Source organism: Ambystoma mexicanum, chromosome 3q (genome assembly GCF_040938575.1).
Source record: "Ambystoma mexicanum isolate Mex_15411 chromosome 3q, UKY_AmexF1_1, whole genome shotgun sequence".
In the NCBI taxonomy this organism is placed as follows: Eukaryota; Metazoa; Chordata; class Amphibia; order Caudata; family Ambystomatidae; genus Ambystoma; species Ambystoma mexicanum.
Genome location: NC_090926.1, coordinates 579,576,891 through 579,593,450, shown reverse-complemented (window position 1 = coordinate 579,593,450; position 16,560 = coordinate 579,576,891). Strand labels below are relative to the sequence as shown.

General features: G+C 51.5%; 1 protein-coding gene across 2 annotated transcripts in view; it reads left to right on the top strand.

Moving 5' to 3' along the window:
• The window catches only part of MYH9 (myosin heavy chain 9), a 500,061-nt gene that overhangs the window by 166,487 nt on the left and 317,014 nt on the right, over nucleotides 1–16,560 (top strand). For both annotated transcript variants that reach the window (XM_069654373.1, XM_069654374.1), the window contains exon 4: nucleotides 10,329–10,356. In XM_069654373.1, the coding sequence (XP_069510474.1) occupies nucleotides 10,329–10,356 (28 nt within the window). The remainder of the gene's footprint in view (nucleotides 1–10,328; nucleotides 10,357–16,560) is intronic.

Below are 16,560 nucleotides of genomic sequence, written 5' to 3'. Positions count from 1 at the left end.
CCCAATGTGCAGGGAAAGGTGTCTGACCTGCCCCTGAAGGCCCAGGGTGGTCCAGGTGAAGGCATCCTCGACCATCGAGCTGGTGACGGCCGACCCTCTCGAAGGTGAAGGGGGCTGGCAGTCTTAAGTGGCCCTGCCGGCGGCCAGAGAGTACCTCTTCCCCCCCCCCCCCACCCCCCCCCCCAAGGGGGAGGCCTCAGCTGAGCTGGTGGAGAAAACACCAGAGCAAAGGATGCCATCCTTAAGCCCGAGACCTACCCCTCGGGATGCAAAAAAGGGTTGGTCGCCTCTGAACCATATACCACCTTTCACAAGGACAAGGTAGTCATGCGGACACACCCGGCTTTTCTGCCCAAGGTTCCATCTGCGTTCCACCTTAAAGAGGAAATAGTCCTCCCTACGTTCTTTCCCGATCCTAAGGACGAAGCACAGAGGGTGCTGCACTGCCTGGATGTCAGGCGTGCTCTGAAATTCTACTTGGACAGGACCAAGCGCTTCCACAAGTCGGACGCCCTGTTTGTCACTTTTGGAGGCTCAAGAGACTCAAGACCATGCTTCTAAGGCCTCCATATCCAGCTGGAGGGTCTCTGCCATCAAAGAAGCGTCCGAGGGCCAGCACAAGCCACTTCCGGTCAACATGCAGGCCCATGCAGTCAGGGCCAAGGCAACGGCCATCGCATTCAAACACCATGTACCTTGGCAAGTCATAAGCAGGACGGCCTCTTGGGCCTCTCCCTCTGCTTTTTGCAAGCATTACTGTTTGGACGCCAGCTCTAGATCTGATGCGGCTTTCGGACAGGTGGGTCTCAGGAACCTATTTGCTTGAGGGTCTCCTCTCCACCCTCGGGCTACAATCAGTTGTAATCGTCCATACAGTATGAAGGAAAGGGGACGGGGCGTAAGAAAGTGATTAACATACTCTTAGTCCATAGTCCCCCTTCCTCCATACGTTGCATTAACCCCTCTCCCCCTAATTATACTGGTGTCATTAGGCAATGTTATAGCTATTGTCGGCGCGTCAATGGGGACTGAGGTGTGGCTCCGGAGGGTGGAGTCAGGGCAGCGCATGCTCCCTGGGCCGCGCCCCTCTAAATTTAAAGTGGAAGGTTTTTTCTGGTGAAAAAGGTTGTCTCCCGTCCCTTTTGAAGGGACGCCCATACAGTATGGAGGAAAGGAGTACTATGGACTAGGAGTACGTTAGTCACTACGGTGAGTGACTAACTTATAATTTCTCCAACATGGGTCTGGCATTGATTCACATGCAAACGCTCCCTCCTGCCCCTCTGCAGCTCTTCTTGGTCCTCCTGCCACTTTATGTGCTACCAAATCTGAAGATGGCTGCCAGGGGAGGGGTTTAGGCTGGGGGCAGTATGACCCAGAGCTCAGTGATTTGTTTATAGGAGAAAAACAGTTTGTAAGTGAAATGCACATTTTTCTTTTACTGAGGATTACCGACCTGACGACGGGGGAATATTCATGAGCATGTTAATCCATGCTGCAGAACAATAGTTAAAGGTAAGTAACTTGTTCCATGAAGCCTGTTATGTCACAATGGGGGGGGGGGTGACTGCTCCAGTCGGTTACCTTTTGGTGCTGTCCCCCCGATGAAGCTTGGGCTGGCGGGAGCTTGTCCCTGTTCTCCCGATGCCTGCCCCCCACCCCCCAACTGGTGCTTTCTCCTGGGTGGTCCCATCCACCACTTGGAGCTGCCCGTGCCCCTCTAAATGTTCCTGTGCGGCCCCTGCTCACATAGGGGTCTGCCTATCACCCCTGTGACCTGCAGACTTTTAAAACTTCAGGGTGGCCCCCTTAGCTGGTTAGTTGCCACCCACACTCACTGGTTGTACCCGCGGCCCCCTTATACATTTGGCATGCCCAGTGTGCCATCTTTAGTTCAAGTGGCGTCCCCGGTATCACGGGGACACTGCTGTGTTCACTGCTGCCCTGTGGCCTGCTGCTTGTTCTCCTCCTGCCCTGTTGCTTTGCATCATAGGGATGGATGGGGTAGACAGCTGGAGCTTTATCTGGGTTGCCTTCTTACTCCAGCCTGGGCTTGTTATCCTGGGCTGCCACAACGATTTAGCCTGGGGTTTCACCAGACATCTTCATTTACCAGGCTTCCTGGCATAGTGTCTGTGGCTTCAGTGACAACTGCTCCTGCAGAACAAAACAACCCAGTGATTAGACTTCTTTCCCACCGGTGCAGTTTGCAGGATTCAGGATTGTAGGACTTGAACACTTGGCCAGCAAAGATCACAGCAATGAAACAAAGGTTCATCCCAGAGTCTCTACCTTCAAACCTGGAGTGACGGATCCGGTGAGGGAGAAGAGGGAACCGTAACAAATTTCTCCCAGCAGTGGGAACTTATGAAGAAGGCAGCAAATGGTCCCAAGATGGAGACTGTGGCTTGTGGCATCCTTGGATGGGCCAAACTGAAGATCCAGTACAGTGATTAACTTGCTGCCGCACACAGCCAAGCAAAGTGTCCTGGTGGTAAACCGCAAAACAACCCAGAAATTGCCCCAAAGTGGAGCGCTCGACCCAGCAGATGTGGGGAGTCCACTGCAGTCTCAAAAAAAGCTGGCCTGGACTGATTAGCAAAAACCCAAACCAGGATAAGACCTTGATATGGGAGTATTTTACGCCTTATTTTTAAAAATGTTGAGTAAAATGACCTTTGCAGGAATAAAATGTAATTCCATATCACAGTGGAAGTATTTTTATAAGCGAGTAAAAATGTTTACCTAGAAAACAGAAGTGTTTTTGTAATTTATTGCACCCAGTTATTCATGCAACATAAACAATACCGGTGTACTTATTGATATCCATGGAGCGTTTTGGGAGAAAGCAGGGGCAGACGGTCCTACGTCTGTCAGTTTCCGATTATTCTTTTTCTTGGGAGTATTTTTGCACACCCCCCCCCCCCCCCCCTTTAATTTTATTAAGAGTATTTGCCTATTTTTAGGAGGTGAAAGTTGCTGATACACCCCTTATTTGTAGGCTTGATGCCGACTGAAGTTCCAGGAACACAACAAAGCGAGTTGGGGCAAGGCATAGCCCAAATATAGCCTGTGAGAGGCTCACAAAGAACCCACATGCTCAGCAATTTGAACCTACCTCCTGGTCCCTAGACAAAGGGAGGGCCTAGAATGCAAAATGGCCAGGAGCAGGATTTGAAACCGGTTGGTATTTCCAATGGCTACCAAAAAGCTACATTAAGCCACCAATGTGCAAACCTATTCCCTAAAATTCCCTAAAATCAAATTATAGCGACACAATTCTACTAGGGTGGACAGAAATGGGATGCATGAGAAGCACCGCTATGGACGATCCAGTACCATACACTTTATAATGGGTTAAAAGATACATGGGAGGGGGACTTCAGGAAGGCCACCAAAAAGATCAAGGGACCATAAAACACTAACTGGGACAGGAGAAGGGCAGATTGGGTGTGGGGGTATAATGTCCCCTAGAATCCCCTAAATATGGATTCTGGATTGGCAGCCCCCAGTTGTGCTGGGAAACACGGTACCAGTGCATATGGCTGGCCGTGTTGAGGTTCCATCAATTTCTCAAGCCATGCTGCATCTGTGACCATGCATGACCGCAGAAACCAGTTGGCCACACTGGTGAATTATCTTTCTCCAGCATGGGGTCTGGCATGGATTCACATGCTCATGAATATTCCCCGTCGTCAGGCTGGGAATCCTCGGTAAAGAAAAAACCAGTATCAGTTTCGTTTCTGATCTGTCTTTCGTAGTAATAACCAATCACTGGTCTCTGCGTCATACTGACCACAGCCAATGACTGCCCTCTACCTAAGCACCGCCTCTGGCAGCCATCTTCAGATTTTTACCGCACGTTCATGTGTTGGGATCCTCGTGCTATTGCTCTCGAGCGTTAGTGCTATTTTTTTCACGGTTTTTCTCAAAACTTCGTTTTTTCGGTCAAAAAGAGCCTCAAGCTCCACCGATTCTCCATCCGATCAACGGGGACCCGTGTCGGATTCGTCTGCGCCCCTCAAGGGTGAAGATTTCGTCGAGCTACGCTTTTGGAGGACTCCAGAAGTTTCTCAGGCCCGGTCATGGCCCAGGAGAAGGGAAGCTCGACGCCCGGAAAGCTGTTCAGGGTCTGCCCTGGATGCCAGCTGCAGAACGTCTTCAAGGAGGACGAACACTCTTTTTGTCTTTACTGCCTACATGAGGACAAGACGCACGTGGAGAAGGACTGTGCGTTTTGCGGCAACATGTCGGAGCGGACCATGAAGGACCGCCATCAACGTCTCGCCAAATGGCTGGAAGGGAAGAGCCCGTCCGGCGAGAAGAAGAGGAAGAAAGCCGAGCGGTCTTCTAAGACCTTTGAGGACGCCCCGGCGACGGGGGTCCAACATAAGGCCAAGCACCGCGAGTCCGCTGGCACCGGGAGCGCAGAACGGTCGGGCTCTACGGGCGCCAGGCAGGGCGCACCCTCCCCGGCACCATCAACCACGAGCCAACGCTCGGGGTCGGGTAAGAGGAAGGCCGAGCACCCGGCGAAGCTCCTGGAGAGGCCCCGGTTGAGCTCGAAGGCGGAGGGGGAGCGAGGCAGTGTCCCCCCCCCCCTCAAGGATAAGGCGGTGAGCGCACCTAAGGTGGTGAAGGCCTTAATCCATCCGGCCAAGCCCTCTATCGAAACTGTCGCGGCGGCCCTGGCTCAGCCTGTGGAGGCTACACCAGTGGTGGCGACCTCGGGGCTCAGTCTCCCTGCCACCTCGGAGGGAGTCCTCTTTTGTGCCCATCGATAGGACCCCCGTGGGGAAGAAAAAGGGGGGGCAGGGCGTCGTCGTAGATTCGGCCGCAACCTCGGAGGAGGAGCTGGTCGAAGTCTTAAGCCACGGCCTCGGCGTGGAAGAAGACCGACCCGTCGGGGCCCCTGATCGCCCGTCGGATTCCCCTCTGCCAGCGCCGCGAGACAACTCGGCGGCCATTTTGTTGGCTATACAGTCCTTATGCTCAGAGATAAGGACGAGACTACCGTTGCCGACGGAACCTCTCCCGTCGGGGGACCCAAAACCGGGACCTTCTGGTGTTCCCCCCCTACCAAGAAAAGAAGGATCCACCCTCCGCCTCCTTTTCAGCCGTCGCGCCCCTTCCAGCCCTCCTCCCCGTCCACCCGAGGGGATGATACGGGGACTGACACGGCAGCGACGGGTACGGACGACGAGGTATACGACGAGGATGTACCGTCGTCGCCTCCCACCAGGGCTTCTCCGCCCGATGAGATTGGATCGTTCCACTCCATGATCACCAGGGCATCCGAGCTTTTCCAACTCTGCCCTGAGGAGAAGAAGGAAGGCTTCCTTTATCAGCGGCGCGAGGCCAAGAGGAAGACGGTCTTCTCAGTGCCTCTATTGGACGACATTTGGGATGAGGGCCTCACCCTCCTCAAGAACCCTTCCACGACGCCAGCTAGAAGAGACCGGTACGAGAAGAAGTACCGGGTCCCGGACACGGCCCCCCTGTGCCTCCGGGCACAGCCCACCCCGGACTCCATCGTCTCCGCGGCGGCCAGGAAAAAAGCGGGGGGGGGGGGGGTGCGGCCTCCACATCGACTTCCCCACCGGACGGCGAGGGAAAGAAATTGGACGCTATGGGACGCAGAGTCATCTCGTCTGCGGCGACGACGATTAAAGCGGCCAACGCCTTGGCTATCGTGGCCCGCTACGACAGGGAGCTCTGGTACAAACTGGCTCCCCTGCTGGACTTCTTGCCGGACGACAAGAGGGCAGAGGCCCTGGAGATCCTGCAGGAAGGTGAGGTGGCTTCGGACCACGCCATTACCGTTGCGACGGACATCGCCGACACTGGGTTCCGCCAGTTGGGCAACGGCGTTTGCCTTAGGCGGCGTGGATGGCTCAAGGCTACGGACTTCCGTCAAGACGTTCAGACCAGAGGACAACCTGTTTGGGAAAACACTGGACGATTCCCTTCAGGCCATTAAAGCGGACACCGAGACGGCCCGGGCCCTTGGAGTTCTGCAGCAACGACGGACGCCCTTTCGGAGCAGCGGAGGCAAGGGCGCCTCCAAAAGTTCCGGCGGCGGTTTCTCCACCTACCGTCAAGCGGCCCGCTCGTCGGCTCAGGAGGCCTGCAGAGGACGAGGCAAGTCTGGCGGCCCCCGCCGTCGTCGCCAAGCAGGATTGAACCGGCCGTGGGGTCGGGCCCCCACCGAAGCACCCCGGTGGGAGGCCGGCTGGCGAGCTTCGTCAGCGTGTGGGAGTCCATCTCCACCGACCGTTGGGTGCTGGACGCCTTGGCCCGGGGCCACGCGCTCGAGTTTCAAAGAAGGTGTCCACGCGTCCCCCCCGTGGCCAGGAAAGAACTTCACGTCCCTCAACTTCTCCTGGAGGTAAAGGCGATGCTCAGGAAGGGCGCCATCGAACTCGTCCCAAAGAGGCTTCGGGGCTCCGGAGTTTACTCGAGATACTTCCTCGTGAAGAAGAAGACTGGGGGATGGCGCCCCATCCTGGACCTGCGACGTCTGAACAAGTTCATCAAGGCGCAAAAGTTCCAGATGGTCACCCTCCAGCACGTCCTGGGTCAGCTGGAGGAAGGAGACTTCCTGTCGCGTCGTTGGATTTGGAGGATGCCTACTTCCATATTCCCATCCTAAAGGGGCACCGAAAATTCCTCAGGTTTGTGGTCCAAGGGCGTCACTACCAGTTCAAAGCCCTCCCCTTCGGACTACGGTCGGCACCCAGGGTATTCACCAAGTACCTTGCACCGGTGGCGGCGCAGCTGCGCCGCGAGGGGATCCACGTCTACCCCTACCTGGACGACTGGCTCATCCGAGCCAAGACGAGGGAGCTCGCCGTGGATCACACGGCAAGGACCGTCCAACTTCTCACGGACCTGGGATTCTCCGTGAACTACGCCAAGTCCCACCTGGTACCCGCGCAAAACGCACTGTTTCTGGGAGCGAAGCTCGACAGTGTCCCTTCTGGCCTCCCCGTCGGAGGAAAGGACCAGGTCCATCCTGGGCAAGGTACAGCGGATGTTGGTTTCCGACGCGGCCAAGGTGAGGTCCATCAAGTCCCTCCTCGGAATGATGTCTTCTTGCATCTACCTCATTCCCATGTGCAGGCTCCGGATGCGCCCGTTGCAGGAGTTCCTGGGCGCGCGCTGGATCCAAACGACGGGCGGCTTCGAGGAGAGGATCACACTCGACGAGAGTTTCCGCCGAGCGGTCCGGTGGTGGGGCATCCGCGCGCATCTGGCGGCGGGCATGGACTTCCAGACCCCAGACCACCAGGAGACAGTGACCACGGATGCCTCCCTGGAAGGGTGGGGAGCGCACACCGAAAATCTGCACGCGAGAGGCCTTTGGCTCCCGACGGAGAAGTCCCTCCATATCAACGTCCTGGAGCTCCGTGCAGTGTTCTGGGCCCTCAGGTCCTTCCTTCCGTCCCTCAAGGGCAAGGTGGTGAGGATCTTCACCGACAACACCACCACCATGTTTTACATCAGGAAACAGGGTGGAACCAGGTCCCCAGCACTGTCCAAGGAGGCGCAGGACCTGTGGCATTGGGCCGTCGCCCAAAGGATGTTTCTGGTGCCGTTTCATCTGGCAGGGATAAAAAACACCATCGCCGACTCACTCAGCAGGGAGCTGCGCTCGTGCCACGAGTGGGAACTACGGCAGGATCTAGTGGATCGCCTCTTCCGACGGTGGGGCACACCCCAGATCGACCTGTTCGCGACGGCGACGAACTCCAAGTGCCGGAGGTTCGCCAGCAGGTTTCCCCAGGCTAGGAGCATGGGCGATGCTTTCTCGTTCCCCTGGGAGGGCCTGTTCCTCTACGCGTTCCCTCCTTTGCCACTGCTAATCCGGCTCGTCAACCAGCTCAAGAGGTCACGGTGCAGGATGATCCTCGTCGCACCTGCGTGGCCGAGGTAGATATGGTTCCCGGACCTTCTGGACTTGTCAGCGTCCCCGCCAATCAAGCTGCCGGTGGACGCGGATCTACTCTCCAGGGAAGGAGGCGCCATCCTCCACCACGACCTGAAATCGCTGAACTTGCAGGCCTGGCTCCTGCAGCGCTAGAGTTTGGAGGATACGACATACCGGCCAACTGCAGAGAGGTTCTTGCAAAGGCCAGGGCGTCCTCGACTCTTAAATGCTACGGACACAAATGGAAGAGGTTCTCTGTCTGGTGCCACGCACAGAAGATTAACCCTCTACGGATCACGGCTCCCCAGGTACTGCCCTACCTGCTGACGCTGGCCAAAGCTGGACTGGCACACGCGTCCATCAAGATTCATCTTGCTGCGATCTCCCGATACACCAGAACCACGGGGCGGACGTCCTTGTGGTCTCATCGTCTGGTGAAAGAGTTCATGAAGGGACTGTTCAGATCGTTCCCGCCGGTGAAGGCTCCGGCCCCGGCGTGGGAGCTCAACGTGGTGCTGACCAAGCTCATGGGACCTCCGTTCGAGCCTCTGCACTCGGCCCCGTTGAAGTTTCTGTCGTGGAAAACAGCGTTTCTTGTGGCCATCACCTCCGCACGACGGGTGGGAGAGATCCAGGCCCTTTCCTGCAAGGCCCCGTACTTGAATTTCACGACACGAGGGTAGTGCTCAGGACGCACCCCTCCTTCATGCCCAAGGTACCGTCGGACTTCCATCTCAACGAACCCTTGGTGTTGCCTGTGTTCTTCCCGTCGCCTTCGTCGCCGGCTGAGAGGACTTTGCACTCGCTGGATGTGGCTAGAGCGCTGAAGTTCTACGTGGACCGCACGAAGTGTTTTCGGAAGACGTCACAACTCTTTGTGAACTTTGGACCTGTCAATCAGGGGAAGGCTCTCTTGAAGGCTTCCATTTCCAGATGGCTCTCCGGCTGTATCATGTACTGTCATCGGTTGGCAAACCGACCGCTGCATGGCCGTCCGAGAGCCCATTCCACCAGAGCGATCGCAGCTACCACGGCGTTCCTTTCTGGTGTGCCCCTGCTGGACATATGCAGGGCTGCTACGTGGAGGTCGACGCACACCTTCACGAAATTCTACTGCGTCGACCGGGATTCCAGGGAGGAGTCCAGGGTCGGCCAAGCAGTGCTGCGCAACCTGTTCGCCTGAGGTGAGCCTGGTGAGGAGGTGAGATGCTTAATGTTGAGTTTGATGTAATGCTTAATGTTGAGCCTTTGCCACCTCCCGTGGTTGTGCATGTGTGTACTGCTATGTATTCTTTATTCATGAGCATGTGAATCCATGCCAGACCCCATGCTGGAGAAGGAACAAGTTACTTACCTGTAACTGTTGTTCTCCAGCAGGGGTCTGGCATGGATTCACATGCGAACCCTCCCGCCTACCCCTCTGCGGCTCTTCACTTGGTCATACTGCCACTTCACGTGCTTCCAAATCTGAAGATGGCTGCCAGAGGCGGTGCTTAGGTAGAGGGCAGTCATTGGCTGTGGTCAGTATGACGCAGAGACCAGTGATTGGTTATTACTACGAAAGACAGATCAGAAACGAAACTGATACTGGTTTTTTCTTTACCGAGGATTCCCAGCCTGACGACGGGGAATATTCATGAGCATGTGAATCCATGCCAGACCCATGCTGGAGAACAACAGTTACAGGTAAGTAACTTGTTCCTTAAAGTGTAGCCTTGGTCCCGCCTAACCCCACCCTGGTAAACGCAGTTTAATATTTTGGAGCAAGCATGGCAGCCAGTGTAAGCATGCTTTAGGAGATGCTGAGAAATAATTTTGTAATGTTTGCATCTTAGGTGTAAACCTTCATCGAAATCTAAACTAATTGGTAGCAGTCGCATGTTTTGTCCTCGCGTGCAGGTGTCTACAACCTGCAGCTTTTTACATATTTTGGACTGACTCCGTATCCCTTGCCATTGACCATACTGACTAGGGCTGGTGGGATTTGAAGCGCCAACCTCTCTTTAGAGCAAAACCTTGCAAACCCCTGCTTTTAGTGAATGGCTTTCTGAATGGATACTACAGTGACCACGCTCATTTTATATCATCTGCTTAAACTGATGTTGGGATTTTCGAAAAGGCATGTGAATCCATGAAAAGAACCGTTGCGTTGCATAAACTATCCGATTTTCACAATTGTTGCTTGGTGGTGGCTTCCTCCTATTGTTTATGGTCTCCGGCATCTGTTCTATTAAAGAAAAAATACTGCTTCAGATTTTCTACCAGTGAGGTAATGAGAGCTGACAGCAGCCTAGTAGATGGTTGACGGGCTAAGGTACCGTTTTGGTGGGCTTCAAAAGCGAATTGAAGGGGGTTGATATCTTGTTCGCTTTCTCATTGCTTGTTTCTTCTCTTACAGATCGAGAAGACCAGGCCATCCTCTGCACGTAAGTAACAATCTTGTTATATTGTCAGTCTTTCTGATCATGCAATTGTCTGGCTGCCTAAACTATAATTGTATTAAAGTGGCAATGCATACCCATCTTAACTGTCTTTGTCTGTTTTAATTCTAACATCTGTATACTTCTAATGGCAAGCTACCTCTCGGATTCCTCACCTCTGAAATAAACCTCCATGTGCATTCTGGTCAGGATTAGCCTTTCCAACAGCCACCAGTTAACTCCATGGCGGACTCTCTAGGTCCTTGGTACCGAACTGTCATTTTCAGTATATAGATAGATCTGCTTTAATTGGTTCTGAAAAAAATCCTGTTTGCACCAAAGTCACTTTTCTGGCAGTTTATCATATAAATATTGAAGTCTGACTTTAGGCCATGTGAAGAGAATGGCAGGTAAGGCTGCTTAGAACCGGCACTAGTTGTGCATTTTGTATGTGCAGAGTCCATGATACTGAATTTGGTTCATGGCAGTTGATGTATCCGAAAGCGGTACAGGAGTGAGTAGACCGGGTGTATTAGAAAATGCCAGAGAATCCAGATAAACCAGAGGCCAATGTTCTCCTGAAGAGACACTGGCTTATAAATGCCTTTGTGGGGTGGAGTTATGTGTTTTGGGACAGTGTGCAAATGCATTCCAGAGAAGAAGTAATCTTAATTTAATCAGATTTCTCCATTAACACCAAATACACTAACTGCTGAGGGCTTTCCCTCCCAGTACTGAGCCCTCTTTTTGACATTTTGGTATGCCAGCATTCAATCCATGGTAACATCTTTGTTACAAGTGATAGCCTGGCCATATTTGCACCCTCTGCTTCCCACATGCAGGCGGTCATAACGCCACCAAGGATGACTAGTTTGCTGTAGGGGTGGGGGTGTGAGAAAATAACAAAAGGACTACATTGTGTTTTTTTTCAGAAAATAAAATGAGGTACAAAGAAACCTGTGGTTGTTCCTTGTAAGATCTAGGAACAAATGGTTTGCTGTTCTGAATTCGCCATTTCCCAAGCTTTCAAGAGCAGGTTGATTGGAAGCCAGAAAACATATTTTCGAATGTATTGTGTCCTCCCACTTATTGCTCGTCTTTGATAATTGGCTTCCAGCTTCAGCTGCTTCGGAAAAGAAATTCTCGACAGGGTGCTGTGCGGTAGAGTCGATGACTTGATGTCCCTTAAAGGCCTCCGTCAGATGGGTGATGTCATCCGCAGAATCTGTGGCAGACGCAGCAGCGCCCATTAGCTTCAGTTCAATTTTTCTGGCGCTGCTTTTGCTACGAGAGAAATTATGGCACGCTGCAGTTCGTTAAATAAAACGTCATGCCTTCACTGTCAATTCAATCGACGCCCAAAACTGGTTTTAAGAAATGTCAGTATTGCGGGTCGAAAATGTCAATCACCGACCCCCACCGTGTTTGCGTGTGGTGCCTCGGTACAGGGTATCGTACGACGGAGTGGAAAAGCTGTAAGGCGACGACTGACAAAGCTCGGAGAGAGCGTGTTAGGTAAGATTGTGTGCAGTACGCTTTTGGTGCACTACAACAACCCTGACCTCCTGGCAATAGAAATCCCACCTTTGGTATAAGGCTGCACTACACAGGTTGGTAGAGTGTGGAGCAGCCAGGCTTATCTCAAGAGGGGTCAATGTGAACTGTAGGGTAGTAACAGATTCGGTGACAAGTATTCAAATAGACTCTTACACACAAGGTTTCTTGAGTAAACAATTAATTTACCAGTTAGCTAAAATAAGCCGCCTTCAGTAGGGAGCAATATAAAGCAACACACAAATGCACTCCAAAAGTACACACTCTTAGTTATCTAAATCAGCAAATACCAATTTGAGATGACACACAGGCACTACCTACACCCTCCGGTGACTTCCATAGCTAGGGTGCTGTTGGCATTAATATATCACTGTTGCGTTTAGAATATTCTTGGGAGTAGTGTTGAAGAGAAGAGAGTTCAGACTAAACAAGATTTCAGTCATTCTTAAGTAGGTAAGTTCTTTCAAAACAACCCCCCAATGCAAAGTTAGTTGATCCTTTCCTGGATGGAAGGCAAAACACATAAGCAGAAGAGGAGTCATTCCGGGAGCCAGGCCAGCTAATAAGTTAAGTTAGCAAAAGTCCAGGTGAACTGAAACACTTGTTGCAGGTAAGTAGAAATTCTTTTCCAATGTTTAAAAAGTATTGGTAGAATAGAAGAAACTGAAAATATGGCCACAAGCTGATTAGGCTTGTGAAGTAAAGAAGCTACAAGCAAGTCCCCAACGGGGACAAGTGGCTACACAACAAGAGGTAAGTTCTTTTAGACTTTACAGTACCTTTTAGGTTGAAGAAAAAGTGCAGCAGGTGACTTCTGTTCCTGTGCAGCTCTGAAGATCTCACTGTTCCTGGGCCTCAGTCGTGCGGACAAGAGGGAGGACTTCTGGGGACTCCTGCACTGCAATGGGACGGACACCGCTCGCAACCGGCAAACTTCAGACAAGTTGTGGTTTGGTGTTTCAGCTCCTGGCATCTACCGCAAATTGCGACACCGCGGTTCCTGGCTGTTGAGATAGGCTTTCCTTGCATCTGGGGTCCCACACTCTGTTGAGGGGGCTCAGGCTCGGTCAGCCCTGCTTCCTGGGAGTCCGGAGGATCTTCCTGCAGCTCTTGGCCAGCTTAAAAGCAACGCACACAAACTGGTGTTCCTCTCCCTGGCCATTCGCTTCCAGCAGTGACTGCACTGGAAAGTCGACCAGCTTTGAGAGGATGTCGAGCAGCAGGGCTTCACCGGGCAAACCAACGGTCCAGGAGTTGCAGCAGGCGTCTCTTCCAAGTTCTTTGGATTCCTTCGTCCAGTGGTCGACTCTGCCTTCCAAGACATAAAGCCTCGCCTTTTATGCAGCTTGCTCCCATACATTCCAGCTAGCTGGCCAATCACTTACGAGTGCATTCCTTTCTCCTAGGAGACTAAGCGCAGGGAGTTTTGGGAACCCCCTCACTTCCTACCCATGCCAGACACCCTGGAGCCAGAAGCAAGCTTCATTCTTGAATCCCACCAAAGGCAAAATGAACAAAGGGACCAAACCTGGTTAGGCGTGCAGAGTAAATCTCAAGAAGGACCTTTCCACAAAGAAATGGCAAAGACTGGGGCCATTTTGACAAAAATGGCACCCATTGGTGCTTTACCGTGGCTGCGAACGGAGCCCGTGGTAAAATCCCATAATGGTTGTAAAAAGTTAACCACTGCCACCAGCCATTCAGTGAGGAAAGGGTAACATAATAATCTTACATGAGAAGCTAAACAAAAAGGAATACTAGGGAACCCCCTCCAGCACCCTATTGTAAGATAGTGTGTGCTGGGTCTAGAAAGTTACAAATGTAAGTAGTCAATTTCACTTTACTGCTCTGGGAAACAGTATTTTATCCCAGAAAAGGTAGTTAAACCTTTGGGCAATCTGAACGACTTACCTGTGTCACTCCACTGAAGGTGCTGTGACCCAATATGAAAGATGCCTATGGAGTGTCAGACTCCACAACCAAAAGAAACAGTGTACAAAATGACATTTAAAATACATGAGTGGGAGGAAAAAGGGTCTCACTCTGCTGGATTTTGAGGACTTGGTTTTTTATTTTTTTTATTTTTTACCTGGAAAGCTGCTGGGGGTCTCTAAGGTAGTGGTAATTAGCAAATTTCTGAGAATTCTCCCTAACAGAACGCAAAGGTTAATTGGGGATGGGTAGAATTCCAAAATCCCTTTCTGTGCTGAACAAAACTTACTTCGGATAGGTTGAGAGATTCTCCTTGTTGAGAAAGATTGACATCTCATTCGAGAAGTCATCTGCGTCATTCTTCATCTTCCAGGAAGTTGAAGAAAAGACGTCATAGGTCTCCTCCTTCCTCGAGTGACTATTCACCCGAGAATAACGTGTTCAACTAAAACCGACTCGCCAGCAAAATGGGAAGAATTTCAGAGGTTGATCTTCGAAAGGGAGGCCCCCACACCCTTGAAAGACCATGTCCCGGTCGCTCTGCCTAGACAAGGGAAAGTCTAAATCTTGTGCACCCTTGGGTCTGGATGCCAGCCTGCCTATTATAGAGGCTTTGAAGCCTCGAAAGAGTGAAAAGGTGTAGATGACCTAGATGAGTCGAGAGTCCAGCCATTCGAGAAACCAAGTCGGTTCCATCAACGCTCTGTCGGAACCTTCGACTATATCGAAGCCATCGATGCCTTGTTGGAAGACTTCGCCATTTGGCCTTGAGGCCTACTCTGAAGATCTCTTCGGAACCATTGAAGGCAACCCAAGAGAAATCTTACAATCCTCTACCACAAAGATTTCTTTAAATCTTTCTTCAATCTATAAAGAACATGAACCATCTGCTGATCAGTTCCCTGTTGGTCTTCAATCTGGCACTCCAAATGTGCCAGATGAGTTTATTTCTGATTAATCTAGACTTAAAGATCTCTGACAACTACAAACAGCCAATGTAGTAGATAAAACTCCTGAGCTGGGATTTGGAAAGCCAGATCATGCTGACAGCTCATTTAGACAATTGATAAGCAAGGTAGTAGAATATTTGGGATGGAGTAGACCTGCTCCTCCTTAACAGGATGACTTGACACATATTAGACCAAGGTCCACAGAGAATCCCATTTTGCCCTCTCATATTGCTTTGCAAAAAGGGTTACAACAAATTGGGTAAACTCCAGATTCTATTTCTGCAGTTACTAAGAACTTTCCCAAGAAATGTATAGACAATCAAGCAATGACCCAGATTACTTGACCAAGCACCAGACTCCAAAAAGTTTGGTGATCCAAGCAGCCACGGCCACAAACCAATCTGCTTATCCTACCATTCCTACAGACTGATGATAAACAGGTGGAGGCTTGGACGTGGAAAGTAGTTACTGCTGTTAGCATGGCCTTGAAATCGGCAAATGCCACCTGTGCCTTATATACATTTTCGTTAATCCTGTGGGATTGCGCAGCAATGGCGGCTGACAACATCCCAGAAGAAGGGAGACTGCTTCCTGGCTATCAAGGGTGGCAAGGAGGCAATGTGGGAGTGCCTCCAGTCAGGATACTTCAGATAGTAGTAGCAGATCCATGGCGACTAGCACCGTGCTATGCAGATTTTTGTGGCTGGGAAGTCTGGATTTGCACCAGACATGCAATCTAGATAACTCAACATACCTTTTGACGGCTCAAGGCTGTTTGGTAGCAAGGCTGCTGACAGTCTGGAAAGGCTACAGAACTCAAATGCGGCAGCTAAATCATAGCGGCGCTATTAGACGGCCTCAACATTCCTACTCCTGTATGTCGACTTGGAGAGGTAAGTCATTTAGTTTCTACTCAATTGAGAGAGGCAAGCCAGTCTGAGGACAAGATTTGCTCAATGTGGACGAGGTGCTAAATCGAAGTAGAAGCTTTGCCTTCAGCCGCTGCTTTAAGCCACCTCAAAACCTCTCTGCAGCCTTAATCCACAAAATCCCAGATCCTTGGCAATGGAAACAGTAGCCCGGGGTTACTGCCGTCCTTTTCAAAAAAGGGCCTCAGGATCATCCACCGGGGAACAGCTCATTCAAAATTCCAGATCCTGCTAGAGAAAGGTGCAATAGAACAGTACCTGCAGCAGACAGGAACAAGGGTTGGTATTCCCCGTATTTTCTAATCCCCAAAGGACGGAGGATTGAGACCCATCTTGAGCGACCTGAACAAGTTTCTCAGGAAGCACAAGTTCAAGATGGTTACCCTTTCTCAGATCCTTCAGGCCCTCCAACTACAAGACTGGATGCTATCATTGGACCTTCAGGATGCTTACTTACATGTGCCTATCCATCACAAGCACAGAGTATCCAAGGTTTTCAGTTGGTGGTTCTCATTTTCAGTTTCAAGTTCTGCCATGTGGGCTGCCCTCAGGCCCAAGGGTTTTCACCAAGTTGGTGGTGGCAGCAAGTCTTGGGAGAGGGGGGAGTCACGTCTACCCCTACTTGGACGATTAGCTGATCAGGGCTCGTTTTCCCAAACAGATCCTGGAACATCTTAGTGTGACTTGCCACTTTCTTTACAAACTGGTGTTCTCCCTCAATTACAAAGTCAAACGTGATACCATCTCAAAGACTCCAATTTATTTGCAGTCCTGAACGCCACCTCGGGAAAAGCCTCACCACCCGAGGTGAGGGCTCATCACATTCTGCAGATGGTCACCAAATT